Source organism: Propithecus coquereli, unplaced genomic scaffold, assembly GCF_000956105.1.
Source record: "Propithecus coquereli isolate 6110/MARCELLA unplaced genomic scaffold, Pcoq_1.0 Scaffold172, whole genome shotgun sequence".
Taxonomy (NCBI): Eukaryota; Metazoa; Chordata; class Mammalia; order Primates; family Indriidae; genus Propithecus; species Propithecus coquereli.
The window spans coordinates 4,113,221-4,130,829 of NW_012141858.1; the positions used below are offsets into that span (position 1 = coordinate 4,113,221).

Consider the following 17,609-nt stretch of genomic DNA (forward strand, 5'->3'; position numbering starts at 1 on the left):
GGAATCATTCCATATGGAGGCTTTTGAGTCTGGATCTTTTCCTGTAGCAAAAGTACACCATACCATGCCTGGCTAATTTTTTTTTTTTTTTTTTTAAGAGACACGGTCTCAGTGTGTTGCCCAGGGTGGTCTCAAACTCCTGGGCTCAAGCAATACTCTTATGATTTGCAGTAACCAACTTTTAAAATTAATTTTCTGGTTGCTGGTCTTGTTTTTATTAGCCAGGTTGCTTCTGTTGCAGTCCTTTTAACGGAAATGACATTTTCACAAAATTAAAGTTAGTAAAAGGTTTAGTATAATTTTTGCGATTCATTCAATAAAGTATATCTGTTATGTGTCACTATTTTAAGTACTTGAGATAACAGTGGTAAGCATAATAGACAAGGCTCCTCTGTTTATAAGGGGTAAAGACAACAAGCAGATGAGAACAAAATTCAGATAGTTGGGTGTTCAGTGAAGGCCTCTCTGAAGAGAGATAGTTGGGCAGAAATGTTGATGTCAAGAAGCAACTTGGCATTTGAAGATTTTGGGTACTATCATTGAAAAGGAGCAGCAAATATAAAGGCCCTAAGTTGAGAACTGACATGATGTGTTTGATAAACACAAAGAAAGCCAGTATGGCTAGTACTTAGTAGGCAAATAGTTAGAGATACTCTGACTTCTTTTCTTACCCATGATTATAATCACTGCTTTGTCTATCCCCTTAGTCCTTTTGCATCTCTCATGCTTCATTATACTCACTGGCTTTGGTTAAATCCATCTCACTGTCCCTACAGTTGCACGTGGCTGGAGAACACCAACCTCACAAGGAAGGGTTCATGGTGCTACTTGGAAGTTCTACTTACTGTTTCTTCTAATCTCTTCATTCTCCTACTTTTTTTAGAAGACTATTTCACACCTTTTCTTCCCTCCTCAAACCTCTCATTTCTCCTCCTATATCCTCACTCTCAGATGATGACCTCATTTCTTACTTTACTAAGAAAACAGAAGCAACTGGATGTGAACTTCCATAAGTTCTGTATCTATCCACCTGAGTCTCTTCCCATTAACTATCTTTCTTCTGTTTCCATTGATAATATATCCTTGTGCTTGTCTAAGGCTGCCATTTTCTCTTAGAGATTCTGTCCACATCTGCTTAAAGTCATCATTCCAGTAATTTCTCCCCTCTCCATTTTGTATCATCAGCTTTTTCCTCTATGCCATCATTTTTCCAGTCTTAGAAAAGGCTTCTCTCGACTCTTACCTTTTTTTCCGTCTGTTCACCATTTCTCACTTTAATGGCAAAACTCCTTGAAAGAGATGCCTATATTTTGTCTCACTTCCTCTCTTTCTGTTCTTGTGAAGTCAATCTAGTTAGTGTTTTTATGTCCACCATTTCATCAAACCTATTGTGAAGATTGCCAAATAACTTCCATGCTGCTAAATCCAAAGATTACTTCTCAACTTTTTTTTTTTTTTTTAAATTAACAGTCTTTGAAACAATTGATTACACTCTTCCTTGAACCACTTATCCCAGTAAGCTTTTGGAATATCTACCGTACTCTCTTTAGTTTTCATTTCCCTCACTGGCTGCTGCTTCTCTAGACCATGAACTAGACCATGCAGATATTATCTTCATATATAATGTGAGGGAATTGAATCCCACAGAGGTTAAGCAACTTGCATAAATATATGTATATGTAAGTTTCAGGCAGCAGGAATACTAGATAGATCCCTTATTGTCTTAATTTTAGATTGCAGTTTTATTTAAGCCTAAATCAAAGGAGGAACTTTTAATTTTCAAGCCTGTGGTTCAGAAATTCTCAAACTTTTGTCATTTAAGTTCAGCAGGACTCGCTTTATATTGTATTTCATTTTATTTGAGACTTTTAAGTCTTGGTAGAAGAAAATTTCTGTGTCTTGAGATGCTGGGCCTTTAAGACAGATCTGCTGATTTTCTACTTTATAGTAAATTTTATGTATTAGATGCCTAGAATCCTCCTTGGAATATATGCCAGAGAACTACACAGACATGTTGGAAGTAGTTGTGTTAGGAAAGCTACCCCTATGGAAAGTAGAAGACATACACAACATTAAGTTATAAACATTAGAATTATGACAACCAGAGAGTAAATTGATTTCAAGAGAATATTGTTGATTAAGTTTTGTTTTTCTTCACAAATAGAGGCAACTTTTCATTTTACATGTCAATTGTAATCTGTGAAACTTGTATTACTGCAATACTCAGAAAAACTATTTTTGGTTAATATGGCAGTTTTCCCAGACCAAATATGGTATGAAACTGAAATTCTTGAGTTTTATTTATTTTTGTTTCATCTGCTTGTGTTTCTTGTACATACCATGAGTCATCAACTCAGAGTTTTGAAAACATTTATCCATATGATCAAGCTAAAAATTAGTTGATAAGGGCAAGAAAACATTTTTGTGACTGCGGCCTACCTAGTAAGAAGAAAAGGTTGGTTGACATAGTTCTAGAGTTTCAGAAACCTTAAAATTTTGAAGATAGTGGCTAAGTGCATTTACTTCAGGTTTTATTGAGCTCCAGTGAAATCGGTCACATCTTACAGTTTGTTCTAATTAGTAACTAAACTAGAGTATAGTGTACTCTGTTTAAAAAAAAAAAAACAAGCCTGTCCAACTGGTTCAACTATCTTAACCTGACCAAATTCATGGTTTTTTACTTAAAGTTGAGTGTGGTAATGACTATCAATTTATAGCTATTTTAGATACCATTTCCAGCCTCCAAAATATAAATACTATTGAGCGGTGAAGTGAGAGAAAAAAAGAAAATGTGGGAAACGTCAGCTGTAATCATTCGCTTTCCTGAGTCGATTACCTTGACACATAATATTTGAAATATAAGTTTTTAGAGCTGTATGCATTTAAAAAATTCATCTGAATCAGTCATATCATTTTACAGCTTAGGAAATTAAGGTCAGAGAGGAGTAATTGATCTGTTTTTTGTCTTTGTAGTTTTGCCTTTTCCAGAATGTTATATTAATGGAATCATTCCATATGGAGGCTTTTGAGTCTGGATCTTTTCCTGTAGCAAAAGTACACCATACCATGCCTGGCTAATTTTTTTTTTTTTTTTTTAAGAGACACGGTCTCAGTGTGTTGCCCAGGGTGGTCTCAAACTCCTGGGCTCAAGCAATACTCCCACCTTGGCCTACAAAATGCTGAGATTACAGGCATTAGTCACCACACCTGGCTGGTCATTGTTTTTTCATCCTCCCCACTCTTCCTGGGACACTAGTTGGTTAATGTTAGTCTTGTTGGTATGGTCTTACCATTCACTGTCCTGCTTGATACTGTCTCAAAATTCACAATTCACTGTCCTACAGTTCACTTTTCTAATCCCTTTTCTCACTTCTTCAAGTTCATTAAACTTTGTTTTGCAGCATCTAAACTGTTGTCAATCCTAGCCAATGTATTTTTCTTTACACATATGGAACGTTTTTCTCTAAAAGATCAGTTCTTTTAATTTTTAAGTGATTATAAACTCATAAGAAGTTGCAAAAATACTACAGAAATGTCCCAGATGCTCATCACCTAGCTTTTCGTATCAGTATCATCATACATAACTACAGTGCATTAATGAAACCAGAAATTGATTGGCACAATATACCTAATTAGACTACAAATCTAACTCAGATTTCACCAGTTTTTGCATGCATTCACTTTTTTATGTTTTTCTCTACCATTTTATGGTATTTTATCATATGTTATGTAACTACCACCAAAAGCAAGGAACAGAACTTTTCTGCCACCATAAACTCCTTTGTGCAACCAATTGGGGTCTTTTTTATACTTTGCATTATTATCATCTTGTTCATTTTTTATCTTCTTGAATGTATGTGATATATTTACAATACCTATTTTAACATCCTTGTCTACTTAATAATTCTATCATCTGTATTATTGCTGGGTTTATTTCCATTTATTATATTTCACCTTGTTATGGATTATATTTCCTGCTTCTTTGTGTGACTGCCAATTTTTGATTGGATGCCAGACATTTAATTTTATATTATTTGGCCTGTAATCCCAGCACTTGGAAAGCCCCAGGGTTTGAGGTTTGAGGTTGCAGTGAGCTATGATTGCACCATTGCATGGGAGACAGAGTGAGACTCTGTCTCTTAAAAAAATTTGATTTATTGTACATCCATTGATTCCCAGTGTGAGGATTATTAACACAGTTTATCACTGAACATTTTTATCTAATATAGTGAAGATAGTGGTGGGAAATGTTAACTTTTCATGTTTACTTGGAAGAAGATAAAGTGCCTTCAATCTTTTTCCCTTTTGTTTACTAGAAGGAGATAATGATCCTTAGTTCAATATAGAATCTTAACTCCCATATTGGTTAGAATATATAGTGGCTATGGATTGAAACCCTAGTCTGTGAAATATTTCCAGTTATCCGAAAGGCGGAAGCAAAACGAATAACAAGTTTCCTTTTGTACTAAAATCCATAGTTCTCCAAAGTGAAGGTTTTTCTTTTGTCTGGTAAATTGACAGATTAAATATTAATTTTTATTGTTAAGGTATCATTTAGCATCTAAAATTTAGTTCTAATTATCTTTTTTTGTATAATTAGGTTGTGTTAAAGATGTTTACAGCATTGAGATATGGAAAATTACCTGATTTTAGATTCCTAACATATCTTTTAATGGAACTAGTATAATTTGAAGGTAATGCATGGACTTTAATTTAAACATAATTTATTTAAGAAGGAAAAAATTTTTATTCTATAAGCAGTGACTGAAATTTTGTCCATTGAATTCAGAGTCGTGAATACATAAATGGTAAGGTAGGCACTATTTTAAAACTTAATATTATAAAACAATATTAAAAGTTATTATTTAGGGGATGCATAATAAAATAACTGCTCTCTTTTTGTGACAATCATGAAAATTTAAGTTGAAGCCAAATGTGTGTCATTTAACTTCTTAAACATCCAATTCAGTTGTTAATTTTTCCTTATGAATAACCTAATTCCTTGCTAAATCATAAGAATTATGTTTATAGTAGTAAATATACTTACGGTTAAAAACCCTTTCTCCTTTAAGAGAGACAAACGTAATTCCAAAGGCATATATAAGTTTGGTAATGAGCAATTACAGTTTTGCCATAGAGCCAGACATCTTGAAGTAGTGCAGCCAAACATGTACAATGTAAGATCGTCAGAATTAAGTAAAAATATAGCTCTTACTACCTTTGTGGTCAAATCTACAAAAGAGGAGCCAAAGTATACATTTTTTGTCATATGGATTCTTTTTAAAACTTAAATCTAATAATATTAGTTTTTAATGACTTGTTTTTTTAAAAAATATTTTCTGCCCTTACTAATAGATTGCTTTTTGGAGGTAATCAATATGAATGTGTGCATGAATGTTCGTTGGTGTTAATAATACTGATTCTCCTTATGAATTATAAATTAGATGTTTTTATTATCTCCTTACAATTTATGTTTCCTGTGATATTAAATAATTGCTCTAGATTTGTTATTTATCTGTCTAGTTTAAGAAATGAGCCCCATTATTTTTTCGTCCAACGTAAAAAAATGAATTCTCTATTGGAATATGCATGAAGTTGGAGGACTGAAGGGCAAAGGCATCAATGAAAGTTGACATTTGTTGCTCTTTATTGGGGTAAAATTTAATAGAATGTTGAGTTAGGTTTGCATCTATTAATCATGTTAAAAATATATAATGTCATTTTATGACATGGGAATAAACTTCATAACTAGAATGAGTCAGTAGCTATGTAAATAACTTATATTCCTGACTATTATCCATATACAAGCATTTGGAGGGCGGGAATTTGTAGTTAAATGACTGAGTTTGAATTAATTGGGTATTTTTGAGACTAGAAAAAATTCATTTAAAAGAAAAAATGTGTCAGTTGGGGGAGTGAGCTTTTTTGTCCACTTCATTTTTATTCACTGTAAGTTTCTTCCCTGTGTGTGATGTCTGGCAGGCAGTCTTAATTGGAGAAAGTAAAAGTGGGAGGGAAGAATTTTTCATATTTAATAATGTCTCCAATAAAGTGTGTTTGCCAATCTAGCACTCCCTAAATGGTTAAGAAGATTGGTTAGAGTATAGAACAATTAATTTTTGGTTTTGTTTTCTTGTTTTCTGTGTATCGGATATTTTTGCTACTGTTCATGTACTTACATGTTAGTAATTTTGACGGCTTTTGGATAATTCTACTCTAGAGGGAGAACTGGTGGGCGGTCCTTCCTGTGACACGACCCTTGAGTGACAGTTCTATTTGATTGCCTCCAGTACTGTGAGGAAAGGACACGACTCTATGGTGAGGACTGATGGACATACATTATCTGAGAAAAGAAACTACCAGGTAAGACCATTTTTTTTTTCCTTTTTCTCTATTGGTCATGTAGCTACATTGAAGTGTTTTAATGTGTTGTATTTAATTGGAACCAGCAGATTGGATACACCTCAACTTGAGAGTTTTGGGTTATAATTTTAAATGTATGTATTGGGTTTGATAGTTGAACTAGTTGGGAACATTTTTCAAAATAAGTCATTCATAATGTAAATTCTTTTAGTGTCAAAACATTTTCTGATATATTTATTAAAACTTAGATTATCTGATATATAATTTAGGACTTGATGGCTGGATTCAGAGCTAATAGTTTATAAAACAAAGTGTTGATTGTTTTTGCACATATTATTCCAGGAAGACTAAACCCGAAGTCTAGGGCTATATTTTGGGTAATAGACTATGTATCACAGAAACATAGACAAAAGTGGATAGAGTATAGCAGAAATGGAAATGAGAAACTCAGAATGTTCAAAGACCCAAATTCTGTTGAATTTGTCATTAGTTTGCTGTCCTTAAAATGCTATATTCTTGTTTCCTCATTTAACGAGTTGATTAATAATTTCCATCCCTTATGTTGTGTGTAGGGATGCTGAAATGTTGGTTGAAATGTAACATTCCTATCTCTTTCTCAGCTTTAAAAAGAAGGCGAATTTTAAGGATAGTGCTGTTAGACAGTGATTTTAGAAAACAAATATAACACTTGAATTTAATTTTTTAAAGGAAACCTGCTTTATTCATTTGATAACAACACATTATATAATGATCCAGAATACAGAATTGTTTAAAGCTCAAGTAGAAGTTAACTTTTAGGCTTCCCGCACAGATAAATGTCCAACCTCTTTTTCACCCGCCAGTTTCATTTTCCTCTAGGTTATGAAGGCAACTAGTGTGATAACAGCAGCTTTGGTTAACTAACCATCTATCTGCTAATCATTTGTTTTAGTCTAGTTAATTCTTTCTTTCCTCAAATGGGGAAAGTGAGCAGCAGAGAAAATTGTAAATTAGTCTTTGTGGTGTATAATAGCAAAGAACCTTTGATTATAAGGTCTGGGTTTTGGTTTGGGCACTGTCACTAATAAAAAATAAAATCGTACTTAACCTTTCTAGAGTTTCTCCTAATTTGATGTCTGGGTTTTCTTGCTAGATCTTTATGCTTTTAATAAGCCAGAGTAAGCTGAGGCTGTGTGGAATCGGTTCTCCTTGTAACCCTTTTTCTAAATTGTCCTCATAGACTTGACCAACATAGCCTTTGCTAATTATTTGTACTTGGCTATATCTCCTCCCACCTCGCAACCACTTCCATCTACCTTGACTTATATAAGATTTTAATTGGTCACACTTCTTGGATTTGTCTCATGGAACTATATTAGTAGAGAATGCCAAAATTTATATTAAAAAGAATAAACCAGAATTATGTTTTATGCATGAAGAGATTTGTTTATTCTTGCACATTCTACTCTAAAAATATTCCATTTTTTCCAGTTACATTATTTGCAAATAATCTAGGATTTTGAGCTTACCTGGAAAATAAATTCTTGGTTAGGGTTTTGCTGCCTGAAAATATTTTCTTTTTTTAATTGATGCATAATATTTGTACATATTTCTGGGGTGCATGTGATATTTCGTTACATGCATAGAATTTGTAATGATCAAGTCAGGATATTTAGGGTATACATCACCTCGAGTATTTAGCACTTCTATGTATTGGGAGCATTTCAAGTCCTCTCTTGTAGCTGTTTTGAAATACACAGTAAATTGTTAACTATAGTAACCCTACTCTGCTATGGAACATTAGAACTTATGCCTTCTGTCTTCCTTTTCTCTTTTGTTGTTTAGTGATTCTTTTTTTTTTTGAGACAGAGTCTCACTGTGTTGCCTGGGCTAGAGTGCCGTGTCATCCTAGCTCACAGCAACCTCAGACTCCTGGGCTCAAGCTATCCTCCTGCCTCAGCCTCCCGAGTAGCTGGGACTACAGGCATGCGCCACCATGCCCGGCTAATTTTTTCTATATATTTTTAGTTATCCGATTAATTTCTTTCTAATTTTAGTAGAGACGGGGTCTTGCTCTTGCTCAGGCTGGTTTCGAACTCCTGAGCTCAAACAATCCATCCGCCTCAGCCTCCCAGAAAGCTAGGATTACAGGTGTGAGCCACCACGCCCGGCCTGTTGTTTAGTTGATTCTTAACGGGTATTGAAATATCCTTGGAAACAGTTGTTTAAGTCTGGATTGTAATGCTATTTTTTGAAGCTTCCTCTGAAAAGTGCATGTCTAGAAGTAGAATTTTCTGTTACGGTGTTATGATGAATATATTAAGAATGTATGGGAAATTCAAGGAATATTAAATTACCAAAATAAATTTTTTTTATACTGGTAGCCCTAAAAGTTTGTATATTCTGAGATGAAAATAATTTGAATTTTTAAAAATTCTATTTTGGAGGAATTTTGTTATTTTTCATGGATAAAGTAGAATTTCTTTGTATCCGTGCTTATAACCATTTTCATTTATCGTGAGGGTTTTTGCTTTTGGAGGGCATTTGACGTTTTATATTTATTTAACCATCCTGATAATAGGCTAACATCCCAGCATTTAATAAGAAAATAATATTTCTCCAAGTCTCATTTCCTTGTAGACCCGATTAAAGCCTTAGGAATTTAGGAAGGTGCATTCCCTCAGCTCTGTGCTAAAAGATAGTGACTTTCAAATGGGCATGGTTTAAGTGTTGATTTTTATAGTGCTATCTGCTTTGTGTGTTTTATTTCTTACTATAAATTTAAGCCTAGTTAGGCTTTTGGAGTTTGAATATAGTAGTTGAAGTTTATTTGCAAAGATAGACTGATATATTAGTTCAGGTAAGACAATTTATTTAAATGGTTCACAGTTCATTCTTTTTGGAAAGATTGTCAAGCTTTTTGTAAGGCAGTGTAACTTCAGTTTTTTGTGAGCATTTTATCTTCTTCTAATTTACACTGATTTATCCTAGCTATGAGCATGCACAAATCTAAACCATCTTAATTACCAATTTAACTGATCAGTGGCTTTCCCCTTCATATGTAGTATGTTCAGGCTCCTAAACTTTACGCAGTCTTTCCACATTCTGGCTCCCTTACATGCTTTTACCTTTTAGTGTCTCTCCTATTATTCCCTAAGTGGGTTTTTTCCGTTTAGTAGTACAAAACTGCTTTTAATCTCCTTACCATGCATACATTTTTACACCTTGAAGCCTTTACTAACATTGATTCTTTTCATGTAATGCCTCACCTTTCTCTACATGATTCAAGAATTAGGTATCACTTTTTCCAGAAGCCATTTTATAATGGGCTCAGTGCTCATTTCCCTTCCTTTCATAAGCTTCTCTGCATATTTCAAGTTTAGTGTTTACCATAATACAGTGTAGTTGTCTGTTTATTTGTCCTTCTCTTCGTGTATACTTGTGCTGTCCAATACTGTAGACAGTAGCCACAGTGGCTATTTAAATTTAAACTCATTTAAATTAAATAATATTAAAATTTTAGTTTGTTGGTCACATTAACCACAACTGCTCAATAGCTACATGCTGCTGATGACTGCCATATTGAGCAATGCAGATACAGAACATTTCCATCATTGCAGAAAATTGTATTAGGTAGTACTGCTCTATGTAATGAGCTTCTTGGAAACTGGAACTGTATCTATTTATTTTGGTACTGCCAGCACCAGCATGCGTGGTGCTTGATACATAGATAGGTGTTCAATGCCTGTTGTTCCAGTAAAATAAAATAAAACAGTGAGAGAAGGGAAAGGAAGAAATTGGGAAGTGTGCTAGGTGACATACTACTGATAGTTCCGAAATTTTTAAATGTTACTTTGAGTGGAACCTTTCGATGTGAGGACATTGATCACATCATATGCTGGCTAGTTCAATATATTATCTATAAACTGGATCTAATGCATCCCAGTCCATATGTCGCTGAAGAATGACTCATAATCTAAAATGTTGTATTATCTTTGTGGAATATAGTATATAGTATGTCAGAGAACTGTAACAGCAATTGTATTTTTATTTCCTCCCCCACCCCACCATTAAATATTTTATTTCCTTTTTATTAACTTTTTAAATCACAGATGTAGTAGATGCTTAATGCAAAGATGTTAAAAAAAATGGAAATATAAAATACAACGTGAAAGTTTATCTTCAGAACTCTACCCTTAACAGTTTGATGTGTATCTTTTCAGATCTTTCTTAGTGACTACATAGTGCAGATGTGATTTGTTGTCTTCGTTTTAACAAATGTGTATTTTTCTGCGCTTGCTTATTGTACTTAATGGAGATATTTTCGTGTCCCATCCTTTCCTCTGTCCTTTCCCCAGAAATAATCTCTAGTTTGAATTTTGTATTTCATTCTTTTTATTTTTATAGTTTTATTACATATGTGTGTTTTACATAACGGCACATCCTTCTTTATGTGTTGTGTGGCGATATTTGGAAGTTGGTGTCCTGTATTCCATTATTTTGAATAGGAAAAATAATAATAAATTTCCAGACCACTCAAGATTCTAAACAATTTTTCAGATACAGCTAAAACACTCAAAACTGATCTGACAGTTCACCAAGGGATTTCTGCATGATACAAAGCATTTAAAACACAAGTTACCTAATTATGAAACAGAAACAAACGCATTAGTAGGTGTGTTTCCATTTAGTGTGTAAGAGTTTTATACAGTAGTAGTGTATACAAATCATTTCTCTTTTATACTGCAATACAATATAAATATTAATATAAATAAATTAAGAAAGACCCCTTTTCTTTTATTGTAAGTTACACATTATTCTCTGTCTCCTGTTAGTATGCATCTTACAACTGATGGTGATTTTGAATCATATAGTTAGCTTGTAACTTTCTGTTGATATGTTCTAATATGATTAAAAACAACACCAGCAGGAAAGCATTTTAGAATCAACCTATTATATGTAGTATGTTAAAGATACACAGTGAATATAAAGAACACTTAATAAAATAAAATCAATAGGAATATTATAAAAATGAATACATAACAATTGAAGATTTGTCAGGGTAGATCTGGTGCCCAGAGAAGAAAAATGGAGGTTTTTAGCATTGTTGCTGTTTGGCATTAGGTGAAAATAAACAAGAGTGAGCATATAAAAGAGCGAGTTGAAAAAATAAATGCCTGAAACCAACAAACTGGTTCAGAGTGTTTTCTTCTTTGCTCTTGAAACTCCTAAACAAATAACCGGAGATAAAACAAGGGGATAGAAAAACCTCAAATAGATGACATTTTATTTTTCCTTCACTTGCATTTATGCAACTGCTAAAATGAGGTTACTCTTGTCATTACATTTTTGAATGTGATGATTCTGTTCATGTCATGATCACATTATCAACAACAAAAGTCATTGTGACTCCATAATCTAAATTTTTTTAAAGGTAAAACTTGACATTTTATTTGACATTTGTGGCTTCTCTTTTTTTCTTTTTCTCTGGCCAACCAAGAACATCAAATTAAATGAATTCCCAGCTTCCTTATTGTTTGGCTCATTGCTGTGTAATGCTTAATGTTAGCCCTTCTTTGAATCCCTTATATGTTCTCATACTTTTTCCTTATCTTGTGAAATTGTCGAATGAGGTGACATTTGTTTCCAAAAAGCAGATTTCACCAAGACACTTGGTTTATGGCACCTTTAGCGTCTTGGTAGTTTTTCCACAGTGCCCCTAGGGCAAAAGAAATTCTGCTACATATGTAGTTAGGTCCAAGTCACTTATAGTAGTAGTATCCGTGATATCCATACGGTAGATGCTGCTGTGTTTCCTAAGATGATTTTGGGAACTTAGGCTGTAGGCTTTATACATGACATATTAAGTGTTCGATTTGAGAAAAATACTTTACATGTAAGTGATTTGCCTCAGTCATGGAGTGTATTCATCATTAAATCGAAAGTTAAAACATTAGTGCAGATATTGCTGTGAATCAGAAAATATAGACCCAAGCAAAGTTCTATTTTTAAAATATAATCTTAGGCCTTCTTGGATTCTAGGATGATAGCACTGGTGGTGGCAGCTTAGTTTTTTTATCTTTCTGAATTCCCACTAAAAATAGAATAGCTAGATAACAAAACTAAAACCCATGAAAACATTTGTAACAAAACTCAGTGACAGAGTGTTCCCATGAACCCCAAAATATAACCAGGTGAGAACTAATAAAAAGACCTACATTTGGTCAGTTTTTGTGCATTAAAAAGTAAAGAGAAGCATTGTGATGTCTAATGGCTCTGAGAATAGAAGCACTCAAAGTAGTCAACAGGTATGCACTGGTAAGTACAATTAGCCAGTTTGAAACTGGGAGAGATTTTGCCAACTTCATTAGGTGAGTGTAAGGAACCCATTGTAAGGCTAAGGTGATTGGAACAGCCTAGCTCTATGAATTCTTGAGAGTGACCCACCAGTGCACCTTCTAGGACTCCACTGAGGAGAGGAATCAAAATAAGCATGAAAGGAATAGAGACATTGGAAAGAGAAAGTTCAGATAAAAATAGAAGGGGGCAGAGCAGGATATCCCAGAAAATAAGCCATCATATTTTAAACACTACATGAAAACAGCAGAGGGAACTTTATGAAAGTAGAGAGGTTATCTGAACCAAACCATATTCTAAAAATTTAGGAAGATTAAATTCACAAGAGGTCTTGTAGAAATATATTTGAGAGTGTTTGTACCAATTTTGAGTCCCATCAGGAGTGCTTATATTCATCTGACATTTGATAATGTCAAAATTTAAATTTTTCCCCATCTATTGAGGTTGTATTTGAAACATCTTTTCCTATTGAAATTAAGCAAATAAAGATATTCCCTCTATAGACTTTTAAAAGATTTTTAGTTAGATCTTTCAGTTTACATTTAATCTATCTGAAATTGTTTGTTTTGTATAGTGTTAGGAGTCCAATTTCTTTGCCTCTATATTTAGATAATCAGTAGCATCATGTATTGATTTTTTTTTTCCTACCTTCCTTAACTAATCAGCAGTACTAGCTCTGTTGTCCATCAAGTTTCCTTATGTGCATGAGTTTGTTTGTTATCTCTCTGTTACTACGATGTGTTTGTCTATGTCTGTATCAGTATCATATTTTATTTTCTTAACTACTAAAGCTTTGTATTAAGTCTTCATGCCTTCATTTTTATTTGGGGAAGAATTGATAAATTTATGATACTCCTGTCCATGAATTCATAGATTGAGGTCTTCTGGGTTTTCTCTCAGTTTTATATATTTTTTTTCATAATGGACTTATAAATCTTCAGTTTGATTTATGCCTAAGTACTTTTTTGTTGCTTTTTTTGGTTATAAATTTTTTAAGGTAATATTTTATATGTGTTACTGTTACACTGAAATACAGATGACTTTTTAAATTGATTTTTTTGTATCCATCAATCTTGCTAAGCTGTTTTATTCTTATAGTTTATCTGTAGGTTTTGGGGGGTTCATATAAATAAACATCTGGAAATGACAATTTTAAAGTTGTCACCATTAAATATAATGTTTTATATAGGATTTTTTGTAGATATATTTTATCAGAGTAAAGAAATTGGTCATATTTTTTTTATATATTTTTTTCTCTGTAGCACCTTTTTCATTTTTAAGGTTGATTACTATGTCCCTTTTCCCTTTGTTTTACCAGTCTTGCTAGATAGAGATTTGTCAGTTTTACTGGGAATCAAATTTTAGCTTCATTTAGTTACTTTGAAAATTTATTTTTGTTTTACATCCATCAATATACTCTTTAATGCTTTCCTTTTCCTTTTACTTTTTAGGTTTTGTTATATTGTTCTTTAATCTTAAGTGTTTTTAATTTAATTTTCCATATCTACCAGATTTGTCTAGTTATCTTTTGTTGTTGATTTCTCGTGTAATTCCGTTTTGGTTAGAGAATGTGGTCAGTATGATACCAGTTACTTGTTTATGTGCTTGAACAAAGTGCATATTAACCAATTGGCGGGTGTACTGCTCTGTTTCTCTTCATTCAATCAAGTTTGTTAATGTTTTTGTCTATACCTTATGTGCCCACATATTGAACACTTGTAGCATCATTCATTCGTTTGTTTAGACCTGGATTCCAGTATATTCTCTTTTATTTCTTTAATCATTTTATACATTTTTGCATTCAGTATGGGATGAATCCAACAATTGGAATTTGCCACACATCGTTCTAATGTTTTTTATTTTCTGCTGGTTCTTATGTATGGTGTCTTGTTTCCTTCTGTGTGTGTTAAGCTATCATTTTATGTTTCTTAGAACTCTGGGAATTCTTTGAGGGACTAGGTGGAAAGATATTTCTCCTAAGGGGATTTGCATTTGCTTTTACTGGATGCCTAAGGTGCTGTCAATTAAAAACAAAAATATTAGCTTGAAGTTGTAGTCCACATACGTAATGTGAATTCATGCTGATTTATGGCTATAAATTCTCAGAGAATTCCTCCACCTTCTTTTGCTGCACTGTTCACTAAGGGGTTATCACAATTATGGTGTAGCCTTTTAAGGTACCTGACTTACGAAAAAATCTTTTAACAGCTTTTCTATCTTGTGCAAATTTCCCCTTCAGGTATGTAAGCTGTGGATTCTCTGAATTCTAGCCTTTACTTTGTTTTGGGGTGCTGAATTTCCCTCCCTCCTTTCCAGGCTCAGCAATACATTTAAAAGTAAAAATGTAATCTCTGTTAGTTTTCACTGTTTTGTTCTCTGTTGTATCCTCCCTTGAATATGTCAGTTACATAGTAGATACTCAGTAAATATTTGATTGGATGACTCAATATTTCGTGGAGCAATTTTTTTTTTTGAGTAGAGCATTTTGGTTTTTTAATAGTGTGTTGTACTATCAAAAACATATATCTTAGTCATTGTCTAGCTCTCAGCTGAAATTTTACTTCCTAAGGTAAAATTTCCTGCTTAGACTTCTGTTACATATTCTCGTAGTTCATTGTACTTTGGGGGAGGCTGGTGTTATTTCTCTGCTTCTTATTATCATTTATAATTGAATAAGTTTGATGGTTCTTTTTTTCCCCATCCTTTCCTTCCTCTTTCCCTTTCTTCCCTTTTCCCTTTTCCTTTCCCACCCTGCCCTATCTTGTTTCTTTCTTCCTTCACTTCTCTTTCTTTTTCTCTCCTTCCTTTTTTCTTTATGGTATCATTTTCCTTCTACATAAAGGATTTTTTAAAAAGATTTCTAATGCATTTCTGACGATGATGAGTTCTTTTAGGTTTTGTATGTCTGAAAAAGGCTACTTCACCCTCATTTTTAAAAATATTTTTGCTGGCGTGACATTAAAAGTTGATAGGTTTTTTTTCTTTAGAACTTCAAAGATGGTGCTTCACTCTTTTCTGACTTATTTCTAATGAAAAGTCTGCTGTCATTCTTATTTTAGTCCTTATTTTTGTATAATGTACCTTTTCCTCTTGACCGATACTAAATTTTGTTAATTTGTCACTTGTTTTATGAATTTTGATTATGGTGTATCTTGGTATGATTTTCTGCATGACTCCCATGCTTAGGATTTGTTGAGTTTCTTGAATTTGTGTGCCTATAGTTTTTTTTTTTTTTTAATCAATTTGGGAATTTTTTGTCCATTATTTCTTTAAATATTTTTTCTCTCTTTGTTGTCCTTTGGGGACTCTAATTATACATGTATTAGGTCTCCTGTAGTTGTCCCACAGCTTACGGATGCTTTCATTGCTTTGCTTTTTTCTCTCCATGTTTTAGTTACAATAGTTTTTATTATGTTTTCAAGTTTACTAGTTTTCAGCATGCCATTCTTTTTACCTTCTTTTTATAAACAAAATGTAATTGTAACTGTTTTAATATCATTGTCTGCTAATTCTATCATCCATGTTATTTCTATTAATAGAAACATAGTTTCTATAGATTGTTGAGTTTTTTTTCTCTCCATTATTTATTATATTTTACTGCTGCCTTGCATGGCTGGTGACTTTTGCTTGGATGCAGTCCTTGGAAACTTTATCTTTTTGGGTGCTATATATTTTGTATTTTTGTTAATCTTGAGATGTTTGGGGTTGCAGTTAAGTTACGTAGAAGCCATTTGATCCTTTTGAAACTTCCTTGTTTTTGTTGTTTGGTTTTTAAAAGTTTTGTTAAACAAAATCAGAGTAGCCTGTAATTTAGGGCTAATTTTTCCCCAACTACTGAGGCAGTACTTTTCTGAGTACTTTATTCAACACCTTGTGAATTGTGGTTTTCTGCTGTGGCTGGTGAGAACATAAATGATTCACAGCTCTGTGTGAGCCCTGGGGATTGTTTTCTCTGTTCTTTTCAGGTGGCTCTTTTCCTGGCTTCTGGTAGTTTGCTCACGTGCATGTGATGATCAGTACTGAGCTGAAGACCTAAGAGGGAATTTTGCCAGAGATCTTTCTCTGTGCATTGGTCTCCAGTCTAGTACTCTAGCCTGCTCACTCTGGCTGCCTTGAATTACCCAGACTGTTTCTGACACTTCCTCATTTCACTGAGTTTGCTGGGCTCCACCTACCTGGGTTCTGTCTTCCTCCATTGCAGCCTGAAAACTCCTTCAGTCTTATAAGCAAGGGCAGTTGTTGGGCTGTCCTCGATTCTTTTTCTTCTCCCAGGGATGATTGTCCTGTACTGCCTGAAGTCCTGTGTCTGAAAACTGTTGTTTAATCTATTTTGTCTGTTTTTAAGGTTTTTTTCGGGGGAGGGGAGGGGCAGGAATCCTACTACTAATTCCATTTTGGTTGGAAATGGAGATCTTAAGATTGCATTTTTAGAAATTATGTTTTGGTTGAGAAAATGTATGCAAACTATTCCTGATGAAGAGGATAAGATTTTGTGTCAATATTCAGAAAAGACTTGGATGCTTTCTGTTGTATAAAAAAATGTATAACGTGTAATACTATAAAAAATAAATTCCAATTCTTATATATATTATCATATCCCTGATTCTTTTTAACTTAAAGCAGAAAATATTTTCCTTGAATTCCCTTCCTCAAGATTCCCTAGACTCTAATAGGCCCATAAATATAGTGGTCATTAATTTTCTCAGCTATGAGGTAGGAATTTTACTGATTAGTATTCCTTACTCAAAAAATCTGTGTTGTATAGCATAGAGTAGTATGTTATCTCTTTATTGTTTAATCTGGCTCAGTAAATTAAAGACCTATAGTAAATGTGCTAATGAAATTAGAAAGACGTTTTATGAAGGAAAAAGAAAAGTAAAGACCTTTCTTATTATGGCCAGAAATGCTAA

The 17,609-nt window shown here is 33.4% G+C and overlaps 1 protein-coding gene across 7 annotated transcripts in view; it reads left to right on the forward strand.

The window, feature by feature from the left end:
* Positions 1 to 17,609, forward strand: part of CNOT2 (CCR4-NOT transcription complex, subunit 2) — a 104,053-nt gene that overhangs the window by 27,035 nt on the left and 59,409 nt on the right. For 4 of the 7 annotated variants that reach the window (XR_001137382.1, XM_012642054.1, XM_012642057.1 and 1 more), the window contains exon 2: positions 6,291 to 6,363. Coding sequence is in view for 5 of the 7 variants with exons in the window: in XM_012642054.1 (XP_012497508.1) it covers positions 6,291 to 6,363 (73 nt within the window). In the remaining 2 variants the exon portion in view is untranslated. Of the gene's footprint in view, positions 1 to 6,220; positions 6,364 to 17,609 lie in introns of all 7 variants that reach the window. The other 3 variants (XM_012642055.1, XM_012642058.1, XM_012642056.1) reach the window with 1 other exon arrangement.